The sequence below is a fragment of the Euprymna scolopes genome, chromosome 28 (genome assembly GCF_053919585.1).
Source record: "Euprymna scolopes isolate OS-2025 chromosome 28, ASM5391958v1, whole genome shotgun sequence".
In the NCBI taxonomy this organism is placed as follows: domain Eukaryota; kingdom Metazoa; phylum Mollusca; class Cephalopoda; order Sepiida; family Sepiolidae; genus Euprymna; species Euprymna scolopes.
Window position 1 is genome coordinate 103,904,278 of NC_136509.1, and position 12,478 is coordinate 103,916,755.

At 32.1% G+C, this 12,478-nt stretch overlaps 1 protein-coding gene across 2 annotated transcripts in view; it reads right to left on the reverse strand.

The window, feature by feature from the left end:
- Positions 1 to 2,467: 2,467 nt before the first annotated feature.
- The window catches only part of LOC145249764 (axin-1-like), a 251,355-nt gene continuing 241,344 nt past the window's right edge, over positions 2,468 to 12,478 (reverse strand). For both annotated transcript variants that reach the window (XM_080111685.1, XM_080111686.1), the window contains 2 exons: positions 11,729 to 11,911; positions 2,468 to 2,743 (listed from right to left, as the gene is read on the reverse strand). In XM_080111685.1, the coding sequence (XP_079967811.1) occupies positions 2,614 to 2,743; positions 11,729 to 11,911 (313 nt within the window). In that variant the 3' untranslated portion in view covers positions 2,468 to 2,613. The remainder of the gene's footprint in view (positions 2,744 to 11,728; positions 11,912 to 12,478) is intronic.

A 12,478-nucleotide genomic window follows, 5' to 3' on the forward strand; every position in this document is an offset into this window, starting at 1 on the left:
ATATTGGGCGGGGGGGGGGGCGTTATAATTCAAATGTGGATGTGAAACTGAAGGGAGTGTATTTCTGTTTCGTTATTGATTGATCACATAACACGACGACACTTTTTAAAACGCCAACAACTTCTCCGTTCAGAAATAGAACACATCCTTTTCACCAAAAATATATTTTTAAATATTATACTGGTATTTTTTTTTTTCTTCGATTTAATCATCTTGAGAAAGTTTTGAAATAACGTTGAAACGTCAATGAACATATAACTTGATTTATTGCTTTTTCATCACTTCATCTCGTTTGAATATTATTTCCTTTGTTCTCATCCTATATCTAGAAAAGTGAAATTTTCTGTGTCTGTCTACATTTCTCTACTAAACTACTGTCAATTTTCAGTCTACAGACTCAAGATTTGACAGAAGGGGTATTGAGATTTTGGAAAATGTTTTACTGTTTTTGGCCAGAAATTTGTCTGTCAAGGGGTCAAAGTTCAACAAATTGACCTTTGAAAACTCTACCAAACTCCTCTGCCAATTTTCGGTCTAAACACTTGAAATTTTAGATGTAGGTTACTTAGACACGGATTACACTTTAACTTGATTTGGGCCCCAAACAATAAATGTTAAGGGGTCAAAATTGGGGTCACAGTTAAAAAAAAAAAAAAAAAATCTTACCTCTCAGGCAATTTTTAGTCTAAACATTTGAAATTTTACATAAAGGGTATTCAGACATGCAGCAAGCTTTTTAATCAGTTTTTAAGCAAAATTTTGGCTGCCAAGTAATTAAAGTTGAAAGAGTTGATCTTTCCAGACTCTACCAAACTCCTCTGGCAATTTTGGGTCTGGACACTTGAAATTTGAGATATAGGTTATCTGGACATGAGTCAAACTTTTTAATATATATATGCACATAAAGTTATGAACAGTACATAGGGTCTGAGCAAAGCGGGGCTGAACTGCTAGCATATATATATATATATATATATATATATATATATATATATATATATATATATTTTGTGTACAGAAAGATGTTAGTTGAGACAGTTCATTGGTACCGTTGGTTTCAAGCCCGATAATAAGGCCCATTTAAGGTATCCTTATCAAGCTCTCTTCAGCCAATTATATATAACTTTAAATATTTCAAAGTCATTGGAATATATACTTAATTCATATTGTTTAAATTACTGCATCTTACACGTGTTTCATTGACTGGCATCAGCAAAACAAATCAGAGACTTTACATGAATTCATCAAAAGAAAATGTAGTTTTTTTTTCCTTGGTTCAAAAAGGAAATAATTCTAAAACGTAAAATATATTTTCCTGTGATTTTGAAATGTTTAATAAAGTTACATATGCTCTGAAAGTGTAAATTCATTTTTATTGAGCTTAATAAGCTGTTGCAATTTTTACGTATCCTTATTGAATATATACATTATAAACATATATTTCTTTTACGGAATTGCATATGTGTGTGTGTGTGTGTGTGTGTGTGTGTGTATATATATATATATATATATATATATATATATATATATATTCATAATTTTTCATATAAAGGTAAGAAGGAAACAACAAAAATATGAACAAAAAAAAACAAGCAAAAAAAGTAAAAAGAAAAAAGTAAAAAAAAAAAAAAAGAAGCTTTTTTTGGGGTTTGTTTAACACAAAGCCATGTTGATTTTTTTTTTTAATATTTTTATTGATTTTTAAAAATTTTTTTCTTCCTTATGGAAGTCCATTCTCTTTCTTTCCAGGGTAATTAGAGTTCAGGCCTTACGATAGCCAAATATAGTCTGGATTTGGTTTCATTTTTAAAAATTTTTGTCCATCCATTCTTGTTTTTCTTTTGATGAAAAAACTGAAATAAGTTGATTTAAGTCCATGTTTTTTTTTTTTTTTTTATTTACACAAGTTAGGGGGGAGGGGGTTCTTGGTTTTTATTTTTTTGGTTTTATTTTTAAAAAAATCAAAAAGAAAAAAAAATTTCAAGTAGGTGGGACGTTGGTATCAAAGTTGTGATACGGCCTGGGAGGACTTAAGGATTCTATCAGTGTTTGTTTTTGTTTTAAAGTCCTGCCACAGAAAGCCGTCAAACTTTATCAATTCTTTTGTAATCATCACTATTCCTATCTCCAAGACACAATCAAAAAATAGATTGCATATGGCGCTCGCGGATTTTTTGGTGTCCGGTTTTCTGTATCATATTTTTCAGATTTTGTTTTTTGTTTTAAATAGCAATTTCTTAAAAATCATTTTTTTTCCTCTCTCTCTCTCTCATCCATAAACAGGACGGGTCTGGGTGAAGACTGTTGTTGGTTATACCAACTGCATAGTTTTGGCAGCATGTTTAGTGGGTTGTCCAAGCTGTTAGGACTGGACACGACTGGACAGTAACAGATATTAAAAATAAAAATAAAAAAATACATTAGCCAACACCAGAAGTTTTGTTTTTTGGGGGGAGGTGTTCTTTAAAAAAAAAAAAAAAAAAAAAAATTCTTCAACTTTAGTCTGTCCGTCTGCGTGAAAGAAATTCCACTTTTGTTTTCAAGCGAAAGTTGGTTTCACTCCGAGAAAATTTGACGAAGGTTCCGTGTTGTCTGCGTGAGGTATTTTAGATTTCATTCTCTCTTCTCGACTTTCGCAACAACTTTACCTTCCCATAACGGAAGGATGGCAGAATCCTCGGCAATCTCGTCAAATACGACACCCAGACTTTCAAATTCGCTACTGGCCTTCTTGAAAAAATATCTGCAATGAAATAAATAAGCGAAACAATTTTTAAAAAAGTGTCATTTTTTTTTTTTTTAAATATATTTAAAAATAATCTTTTTTAATATAAAGAAAAAAAAATTGGAATTTTTCAGATGAGGGTTGATATTAATCTTAGAGTAATTGAGAGGAACTAGAGGGGGTGAAAGATTATATATACATATATATATATATATATATTTTTTAATTTGTTTTTTGTTTTTGTTAGTGATACTCTTTGAACGAATTCAATTATTTATACAAAAGTGCATTTTTACCTAAATGCGAGTTGGGAATAATTTTCCCTTTGACCAATTTGGTACCCCCTAAAATGGGGAGCGGCATATATATATATATATCGTAAATAATTGAATTCATTCAAAACATCGCTAAAACCAAAACAAAAACAACACCTAAGTAAATCGCGATATATCCAGATAGTTGGCGAGATGGTCCAGGGGTAAGGGTTTAGGCTCATTACCGTTGGGTCCCGATTTCGAATCTAGCTAGATACAGCCACTCTGATGAGTCATAGACGACGAAACACGTGTCAGTGGATAATTACATTTGAAAAATAATATATATACCGCTCCTCATGTGGGGGTACCAAATTGGTTAAAAAGGGGAAAATTATTCCCAACTCGCATTTAGGTAAAAATGCAATTTCGTAAATAATTGAATTCATCCAAAACATATCGCTAAAATCAAAACAAAACCTATATATATATATATATATATATGAGCAACAGTTAATAAAATATGTTAAAAAACATATTTAATTTGAAAAGGAAACACTAGATAAATGGATAGTCCTTAATCCGCAGAGTTTGGATTATTATGGACCATCTTCTTCCAATTACGGGATTTCCTTGGAATTTACTTGTACAAATGGAAATTCTTTTAACTTTCTTGAAGTTTTACATTTGGATTTTACCGTTACTGGATTTTTTATTTTCCACCAGACTATCCATTCATGTGTAATCACTTTTTTCTTCACCATATTCCCTCTGCTTCACTTTTTTTGTTATCAAGTAAGATCTTTGACTTACTTGTTGTTTCATCAAATACTTCAGCATGCAAAATCCGATTCCGCATTTTGCTAATTCCTACCCTCTGATGAGAAGGAAAGTATTTCTTTGAAACTCCGCAGATTAAGGACTATCCATTTATCTAGTGTTTCCTTTTCAAATTAAATATGTTTTTAACTCATTTCTAAGTGTTTTTTAACATGTTTTATTAACTGTTTGCTCATATTATAAGCTCTATTTCCTATTTGGTTTTATCGAGCTTTTATATCTGGCTGAGATAATTTTATAAATATTAATTCTTTAATATTTATAATTTACTTTAATTTTACCATCTTGGATCATTTTGGTAAATTCAATTGTAATTTTCATTTTTATATATATATATATATATATATATATATATAAAGAGAGAGAACTTTTGTTAAAATCTGTGCTCCTCTCAAGTAAATTTGTTAAAAAAGCTCAGAGACAAAAAATTGGAATTGTTACTACCAAGGAGAAAAACTAGGGAAAGTAATTTAAAAAGATATATATATATATATATATATATATATATATATATATATATATATATATATATATATATATATATAAACATGGCTGACAGGACGAGAATTATTAGACAGGTTTGTAATTCTCCATAAATTCCACAGAATGACAAAAATTCTCAAGTTCAACTCGAAAGGTTCTAAGTTTTAAAAAGATGCACCTGAAAAAATCAGAGGTTACATTGGCTAAAACGTTGTCCAAATCCAAATGGGAGTAGTTGTCTGAATAATCCAAATAAAAAAAAATATCAACCCTCAAATGCTATGAAATAATTCTGATTCTGTAAAAAAGTAAAATAAAATAAAAATAAATTTAAAAAAATAAAAAGTAAATTAAAAAAAAATAAAAAGTAAATTAAAAAATAAAAAGTAAATTAAAGAAAAATAAATTAAATAAAAAATAAGTTAAAAGATTAAATTGGAAAAAATAAAAATTGAAAAAAAAATTTTTTTTTAATAATAGAAAAGAAATTTTAAAGATAATTTTTAAAAAATAAAAATAATTTAGCAAAAAATAAATAAAAATGAAAGTTTGCACGAAACAATTTCTTTTAAGTATGAACAATTGAACATTTTGCAAGTTTCTTTTTTATGTTGATTTATCTGTTAGAAAATGCCTGAGATTTCTGTTTCTGACAGTGTGTGTATGTGTGTGTGTGGGGGGGGGGTCCGTATCTCCTCCCCCCCCGCACGCGCGGGCGTGTGTGTATATAAAGTTTTGAAAATATGGTAATCAAGCTACACAAAATTTTCAGCATTTAAATCCGTATGAGGTAGCTTAATTGCCATATATATTTTCAAAACTAGCTTATGTATCACGCAATGTCGAAGTAAATACCGAAAATATTTACATAAAATTTCATGTAGATACGTAAAATTTGTATACTTTGTCCAAATAAATTTTTGTTTGAAAAATCATTTTTCTGAATGAAATTTAAATATAAAAAACTGTAAATATTTTAATTCGCTCTATCTAGTATATTGAGCAATTTTATTTGACTGAGATTGTCTTATATAAAAATATTACCTCCCAAGAATATTTTGTAAGATTTGAAACCACAAGATTCATTAATCTATGATCTAATTCTTCTCATTATTCAGATATATATATATATATATATATATATATATATATATATATATATATAAACTGCAGCTTAAAGAAAAAAGTGCATCACACTTTTGCAGATGATTAAAACTTGGAGAGCTCAGAATGAAAAAACTTCATTACAAGGAAAACCTTAGGGAAACAAGAATATTATAATCAGTAGTAAAAAAAGGGGGGGGGGGGTCGTGGGATATCCATTCAAGAAAACAGCAACAGTAGTAGTAGTAGTATATAAGACTTGGAGCTAGAAGGGTGTAGTGAGACATTAATGTGAATAGTCCAGAATGTGAGAAGGAGAGAGAGAGAGAGAGAGGAGGGGGGGGTTAGTGAAAAGAGAGAAGTTCCAAAAATAATGGGGAGGGGGGGAGGGCTGTTCCATTGATTTTATTAGTCAAGATATACTACTACTGCTACTGATCTACCCCTCACTCCATCCCATATAAACTGATTACCTCACCCCCACACTTCTAAGCTGACCTGTTTTTTTTACAGAGAGAGAGAGAGAGAGAGAGAGAGAGAGAGAGAGAGAGAGAGAGAGAGAGAGAGAGAGGGGGGGGTTCCTACTCCTGCTGACTGGCCTCCATTATTCTTGTCAGTACACAAGCATTTTGTTTCTTTCTCTTCAGATGGAGGAGAGCTTAATAAGATTCCAGAGCAGACCACATCCTACCCTCATCCACACCAGGGTAGGTTGGGTAGAGTGAGCAACAAAACCTCAGGAAACATCTTTTCCAGACCCTAAAACTTGACCTTCACGCCCCCAACACCCACAATAACTTGGTGGTTTTGGGGGTCAGATTTTAGTAGGCTGTGAACAGTCTTGTTTAAAAAAGATATCACCATTTGGTTATGTGTGTGTGTACATGTAGTTGTGTACATGTATGTGTGTACATGTAGTTGTATACATGTGTGTGTGTGTACATGGAGTTTTATACATGTGTGTGTGTGTGTGTACATGGAGTTTTATACGCGTGTGTGTGTGTGTGTGTGTGTGTACATGGAGTTGTATACATGTATATGTGTGTACATGTAGTTGTATACAGGTGTGTGCGTACATGTAATTGTATACATGCGTGTGTACATGTAGTTGTATACATGTGCGTGTGTGTGTACATGTAGTTGTATACATGTGCGTGTGTGTGTGTACACAGGTAATTGTCTAATGGCGTGTGTGTGTGTGTACACAGGTAATTGTATAAGGGCGTGTGTGTGGGTGGGGGGTACACAGGTAGTTGTACAGGCGTGTGTGTACATGTAGTTGTATACATGTGTGTGTACATGTAGTTGTATATACGGGTATGTGTGCATGTAGTTGTTTATGTTTATTTATATGTGTGTCTGATATATATAGTAATTTATAAAATATATATGGCGATTAAGCTACACTGAATATTCGGCATTTCATCCACTCTAGCCTGAGGAATCCTAGAGTGGATGAAACGCAGAATATTCAGTGCCACATATATTTTATAAATTACTAACTAGCTCTACCTACGTATTGAACACTTTTGAAGTAAATACTTCAAGTTTACTCATAAATTTATACTTTCGTTTATTAATTTTATGTGACTAAATGAAGTAGTTATGTATTAAAGGGTAATTTATTTGCTCTATCTTGCACATCGAGCAATTCTTATTTCGATGGGATAACTTATAGAATATTACCGCCAGTAATATTTTGTAAATCTTATAATCACATGTTTCTATACCAACTGATTGTTAAATAAAAAATTATCCTGAAGTATATATAATATAATATATATAATACAATATATATAATATAATATAATATAATATATATAATATAATATATATAATATAATATATATATTTGTTTTTGTTCTGCAGTATTTTCTGGAATTAATTCAATTATATATACGAAAGTGCATTTTTACATAAATGCGAGTTGGGATCAATTTTCCCGTTAACCAATTTTGGTACCCGCAAATGGGGAGCGGCATATGCATTATTTTTAAAATATAATTATCCACTGACACGTGTTTACTCTGATGAGTCGTAGATGACGAAACAAGTGTAAGTGGATAATTATATATATATATATATATATATATATATATATAAGTGTATTTTTCTCTCTAGTTTTAATTTTCTTATTACTGTTTTTGCTGGGGATGGGGCATTCTACCGAATACCAAACATTCTCCCATAAGTTTAGTTACTCCAACCGAGAGATCTTTTTAAGGTGTGTGTGCGCGCACACACACAAATATATATATATATATATATATATATATATATATATATATATATATATATATATATATATATATATATAAACGTGATTTTAATAAATAGATTATGCATATTAAAAACTCTAAGTTTTTATTTCAGACGAGGTGGGGGGGGTAGGACAATACAGAGGCAAGCAAGAAAAACGAAGATACAAGCAAACCTACCCCCCTCCCCGTTTCAAGCAACCTATTATTACTAACCATCACATTTTCTTCATCAAATTTGACCAAAAACTCGTGAAAACTAATTTGTTTTCGTAATTAAAACACAACGATCTCTTAAGAACAAATTTTTTTATAATCGTTTCATTTTTCAAAAACTCAAAGTAAATTTTATTAAAATCATTTTTTGATTAACTTAATGAAAAAATATAAAAAAAATCCTTTCAGCTGGGAGACTGGATCTCACTGGACGATGGACAGTGGATTCTACCCCCATCCCCCCCTGGATATTTTTAGGGTTTGTGTGTGCATAAGGATCCCACCACAATGGACAGATTTTTTCCCCTTTGGATATGTTTTTTTTGGGTTTTTTTTTAAAGGTTTTCTTTGGGTTTGTGTATTCGTGCAAGCATAGTGTGCTGTTATCCTGATTTCCTAATAGGGAAACAGAAGCTCAAACACACACAATCAAGGATGAGGAGGAGGGAGGGGGCAGGAGAAAAGACTTACTGGCAATAATTCCAATAAGGCAAGAAGAGGGGGAGTATAGACTGCAAAGAGGTAGGAGCAAAGTTTATCCCAGAAAGGGTGAGAGGAGAGGCAGTGTCACCCCCCCCCCCGAACGTCTTTCTCAATCACAGTTAACATATGTAAACAGTATGTGAAAAGAATCCAAGAAAGGTACATTTTTTTTACAAAAAAAAACAAAAAAAAAACAAACAAAAAGAATGTAAATTAAAAAAGAAAAAAAAAATTTTTTAAATGAAAAGAAAGAAAAAAAAAATGAAGCAAAAAATAAAAGAAATGAAAAAAAAAAATTATAAAAAAAACCAAAACACTTTTTTATTTAACTGCTCTAAACATTACTGCCAACTTTATTTCCAATGGAATTGGCAAGTTACTCAGTCAAGTCTGGTACAAGAACAATAAACATGAGGCATCTTTTAGATGGGGATCAGTAGGGACGGACAGCACTTGGTCTGAGGTTGTAAGGTGCACACGTGCACATGTAAAATTGATAAATTGATTTTCATTTTTATATTTTTGCACGTCATTGATTTTTAAAATTGTTGAAATAACCATTTCAAATAATAATGAGAATGTGCACTAACGGACTGAGAAATCGAAGTTCAATCCTCAATGAAGTCAAACTAAAGACTTAAAAAAATGCTAGTTCATCTTTGCCTTGCTAAACATTTCACATTATTAGGTGAAGGATCAAGGGTAAGTGGAGCCATTCTGGGAAAGGAATGCACCCCCCTACACGTTGGTGTAGTAGCTAATGAAAATAGATTCATCAAATCATGAAAAACTTTCATTTAATTATTACAAGAAACTTTCGCGACAACTAATAGCCATCGTTAATGATACACTATCTGAAAACTATTCAAACTCCTCGCTTAACGTTCACAGGGAACATGAATTGAAACAAAGACATTAAGGGCTGCTGTGAGAAATGTGGGCTCTCTCTACCATGCTAGACGCCTGAGAGTATCCTGTATCGCTAAAAGGCCACCATTCGCCTATGTATGGAGGATTGATGCATTTGCTACTAGTCTCTCACTCCTAGACAGGGTTCAAAAGAGTCGCCAACATAATAGGTCCCCAACTGTCAGCTAGGCTTCAATCTCTGTCTCATCGACAAAATGTTGAATCCCTCTGCCTGTTTTATAAGTATTTTAATAGTAGATGCTCCGACAAACTACAAGCCCTTCTACCCACCTCGATGTAAATACTCCCAACAAGCAGCAAAATCCCACCCCTTCGCAGTAGAGACACCTAGATACCAGAAAGCCTTCTAGTCTAATAGTTTCTTTTCCAGAAATGCTAGACTTTAGAATTCCCTTCCAGGTTCCTGCTTCCCGAACTGTACTGACATGTGTAATGTAAACAGACATCTTGCTGCTCAACTCCCTACATAGTATCCCTGCAAATTATATCCCAGATAGTACCCACTCTGCATCAAAGTGGCACTCTGCCTTGTTTGAAGTGAAAATGTAATAAAGCTTGCATTTAATAAAATTCAGACTTCTTTCCACAATCGAACCCTATTGAGTAGAAATAAACTTCAGTCTTTGCTTAACTTGTAGACATTGTTTCAATCATGATTTGCTATGTTTTCATACTTTCAGATTGTATCATACTGTAAAATTTTGAAGTCCATATAATAGTATGAATAATTATAAGACAATCTCAATCAGATAAAGCTCTACATATGATATAGAGCAATGTTAGAAATGAAAATTTGGAATTCAATTTAGCAAATTAAAAAATTGCGACAAATTTATTATTCGACAAAAATACAGGTATAATCTAAACGGACAGTTTCTTAATATTTTTTGGTTTCCGTTTTAATTCTAACTGATGCCACTCAATCTTTTTTTTACTTTTGTATGAAATGATTCAATAATACAAAATCTGCAAACCACACCTCCAGGCTGAAAAATGGGTACCTGATGCCCACATACTAAATACTCAGTGTTATGAGATGAAGGATCAAGGGTAAGTGGAACAATCTTAAGGAGTGTCCCCCTCCCCTATGATTTGGTGTAATAGCTAATGAATAGGCAACCTTTTGGTCGCCCTCGACTATGGTCAACGACTTTACTCACTTATACTAACACGTCCAACAAACGTCATCTGCAAATTTAGAAAAATATTCAAAAACATTAAGTTTTTGTTTTTGTCAAGAAACAGCTAAGACTTTAACCCATTAGCGGACAAATTAAATCAAACTTTTAGATGTAAATGTAGATTTTTTTTGGCGCATTCCATTAATGGGACGCTGGCAGGTAATGGCTTTATGGTGGCTAATATGACATTGGTTGGGACTATAACATCTGTGATGACTAGGGCCATGACAACAGCATATTCTTTTCCTGGTTTCGATTCTCAGGTATATATCCATTGATATCTTATATGTTTTTATGTAGAGTGATGTGGTTCTCAGTTGATTGTGTCTGATATATACTCGAGAGTCAAAACAATGAAAAGAATATGCTGTTGTCAAAGCGCTAGTGATGACCACTACGTTGGCAATAATCATGTCAGTGGTGTTTATGTCAGCGGTAGGTAGTGGCAATCACTCCTTGAACTTGCAACCAATTCTGAAACAGACCATCCCTGTTTATTGCATAAAATTCTTTACATTACTCCTTTTAGCTTCAACCCTTGCCCCCTCTCGGAAAGCGAATGGTGCAATGATGCTGATGATGAAAAAAGTAATCCTTATTGCCATGACAAGTGTTCGACTGAACTCCAATCTATGGTTCCTCCTTTGTCAAACTTTCACAAAAGAAGGAAAGTATAAATGGTGTCAAGGGGAATTGACTTTAAAGTGAGGAAAGATGAAAGACTGAAATTCGAATTGAAAGGAAACCATTTCAGAATTTCAAGTGAAATGGGAAAATAGACTGTTTGGTATGCGCCCAAAATTCTTCCCATATTAAAAAACCAAATTAAAGAAAACATTGCACACCAAAAATTATGCAAATTGATCAAGTAGTTTTATTTTTAAGTATGAAAATCAACCAAACAGACAATATTGCAACGCCATCTTAAAAACAAGGGAGATGACTCCAAATAATTCAAACTTACACGATTTTAGAAAACCATTCTTAACATGGAGAGGACATCAGAAAAACTCAAATTTGCTTTAAAATGATTTTCTTTATAAGAATAAAATTACTTAATATACATAATTTTTGGAATATGATATTTTTATTTTAGTCATGAATATCTACCTCATACAGATTTTACTTTATTTTTGTTTCCTTTTTTTTTTTTTTGAATATAGGCAAAATTCTGAACGAGCAGCAAATTTTTTTTAGAAAGTGAGAAAAAGATGAGAGATGCAGGAGAGAAACCGAAAAGAGAGTGTGCCTTACCTGTAACTTCCAATTCTTGTGATAAGTTTTTTGAATTGGGCCAATGTGACTACTTTGCCTGCCACTGTGTGCCTGTATGGGATGGGCTCTCCACAGAAGAAATACCCTATCACAGTCTCCTCTGGTCCCCCTGGGGTGGCTGGCACAGTTGAACTACCTGAAGGCCTCTTTGATGATTTGCGGCTGTGAGAAAGGAAAAAAAGGTATAATAGTAATATGGAAATAATTTCCGCAACTAAAAACAATGTTTGTTAAGGACAGTCTTTTTTTAAATTTAATTCCATCTCATTTTATTCAATTTAACGTTCAGTTGAAAACTTCTTTAGCTTTTGGCTATGAATTAAGTGTAGGACCTGTTCATCTTTTGTATTCTCAGTCAGTGGAGAAATTCTTCTAGATCAGGGTTTCCCAACTTTTTTCGGCAACTGCCCCCTCCCTATATGCATCCTTACATAATGTTTGTAGTGGTGGTGATATGAAAATAAATTGAAAATTCATAAAAGTTTATTCAACAAAATTCTACTCTGTCAATCAAATAGGAACAATAACAGCTTTAACTCAAGTGGGTCAATTAATAGATCACACGATTGCTAATACAATAAGCCATAAAAATTGCTAATATAATAAGCAATAAGAATTGCTAATATAATAAGCAATAAAAATTGCTAATATAATAAGCAATAAAAATTGCTAATATAATAAGCAATAAGAATTGCTAATATAATAAGCAATAAAAATTGCTAATACAAA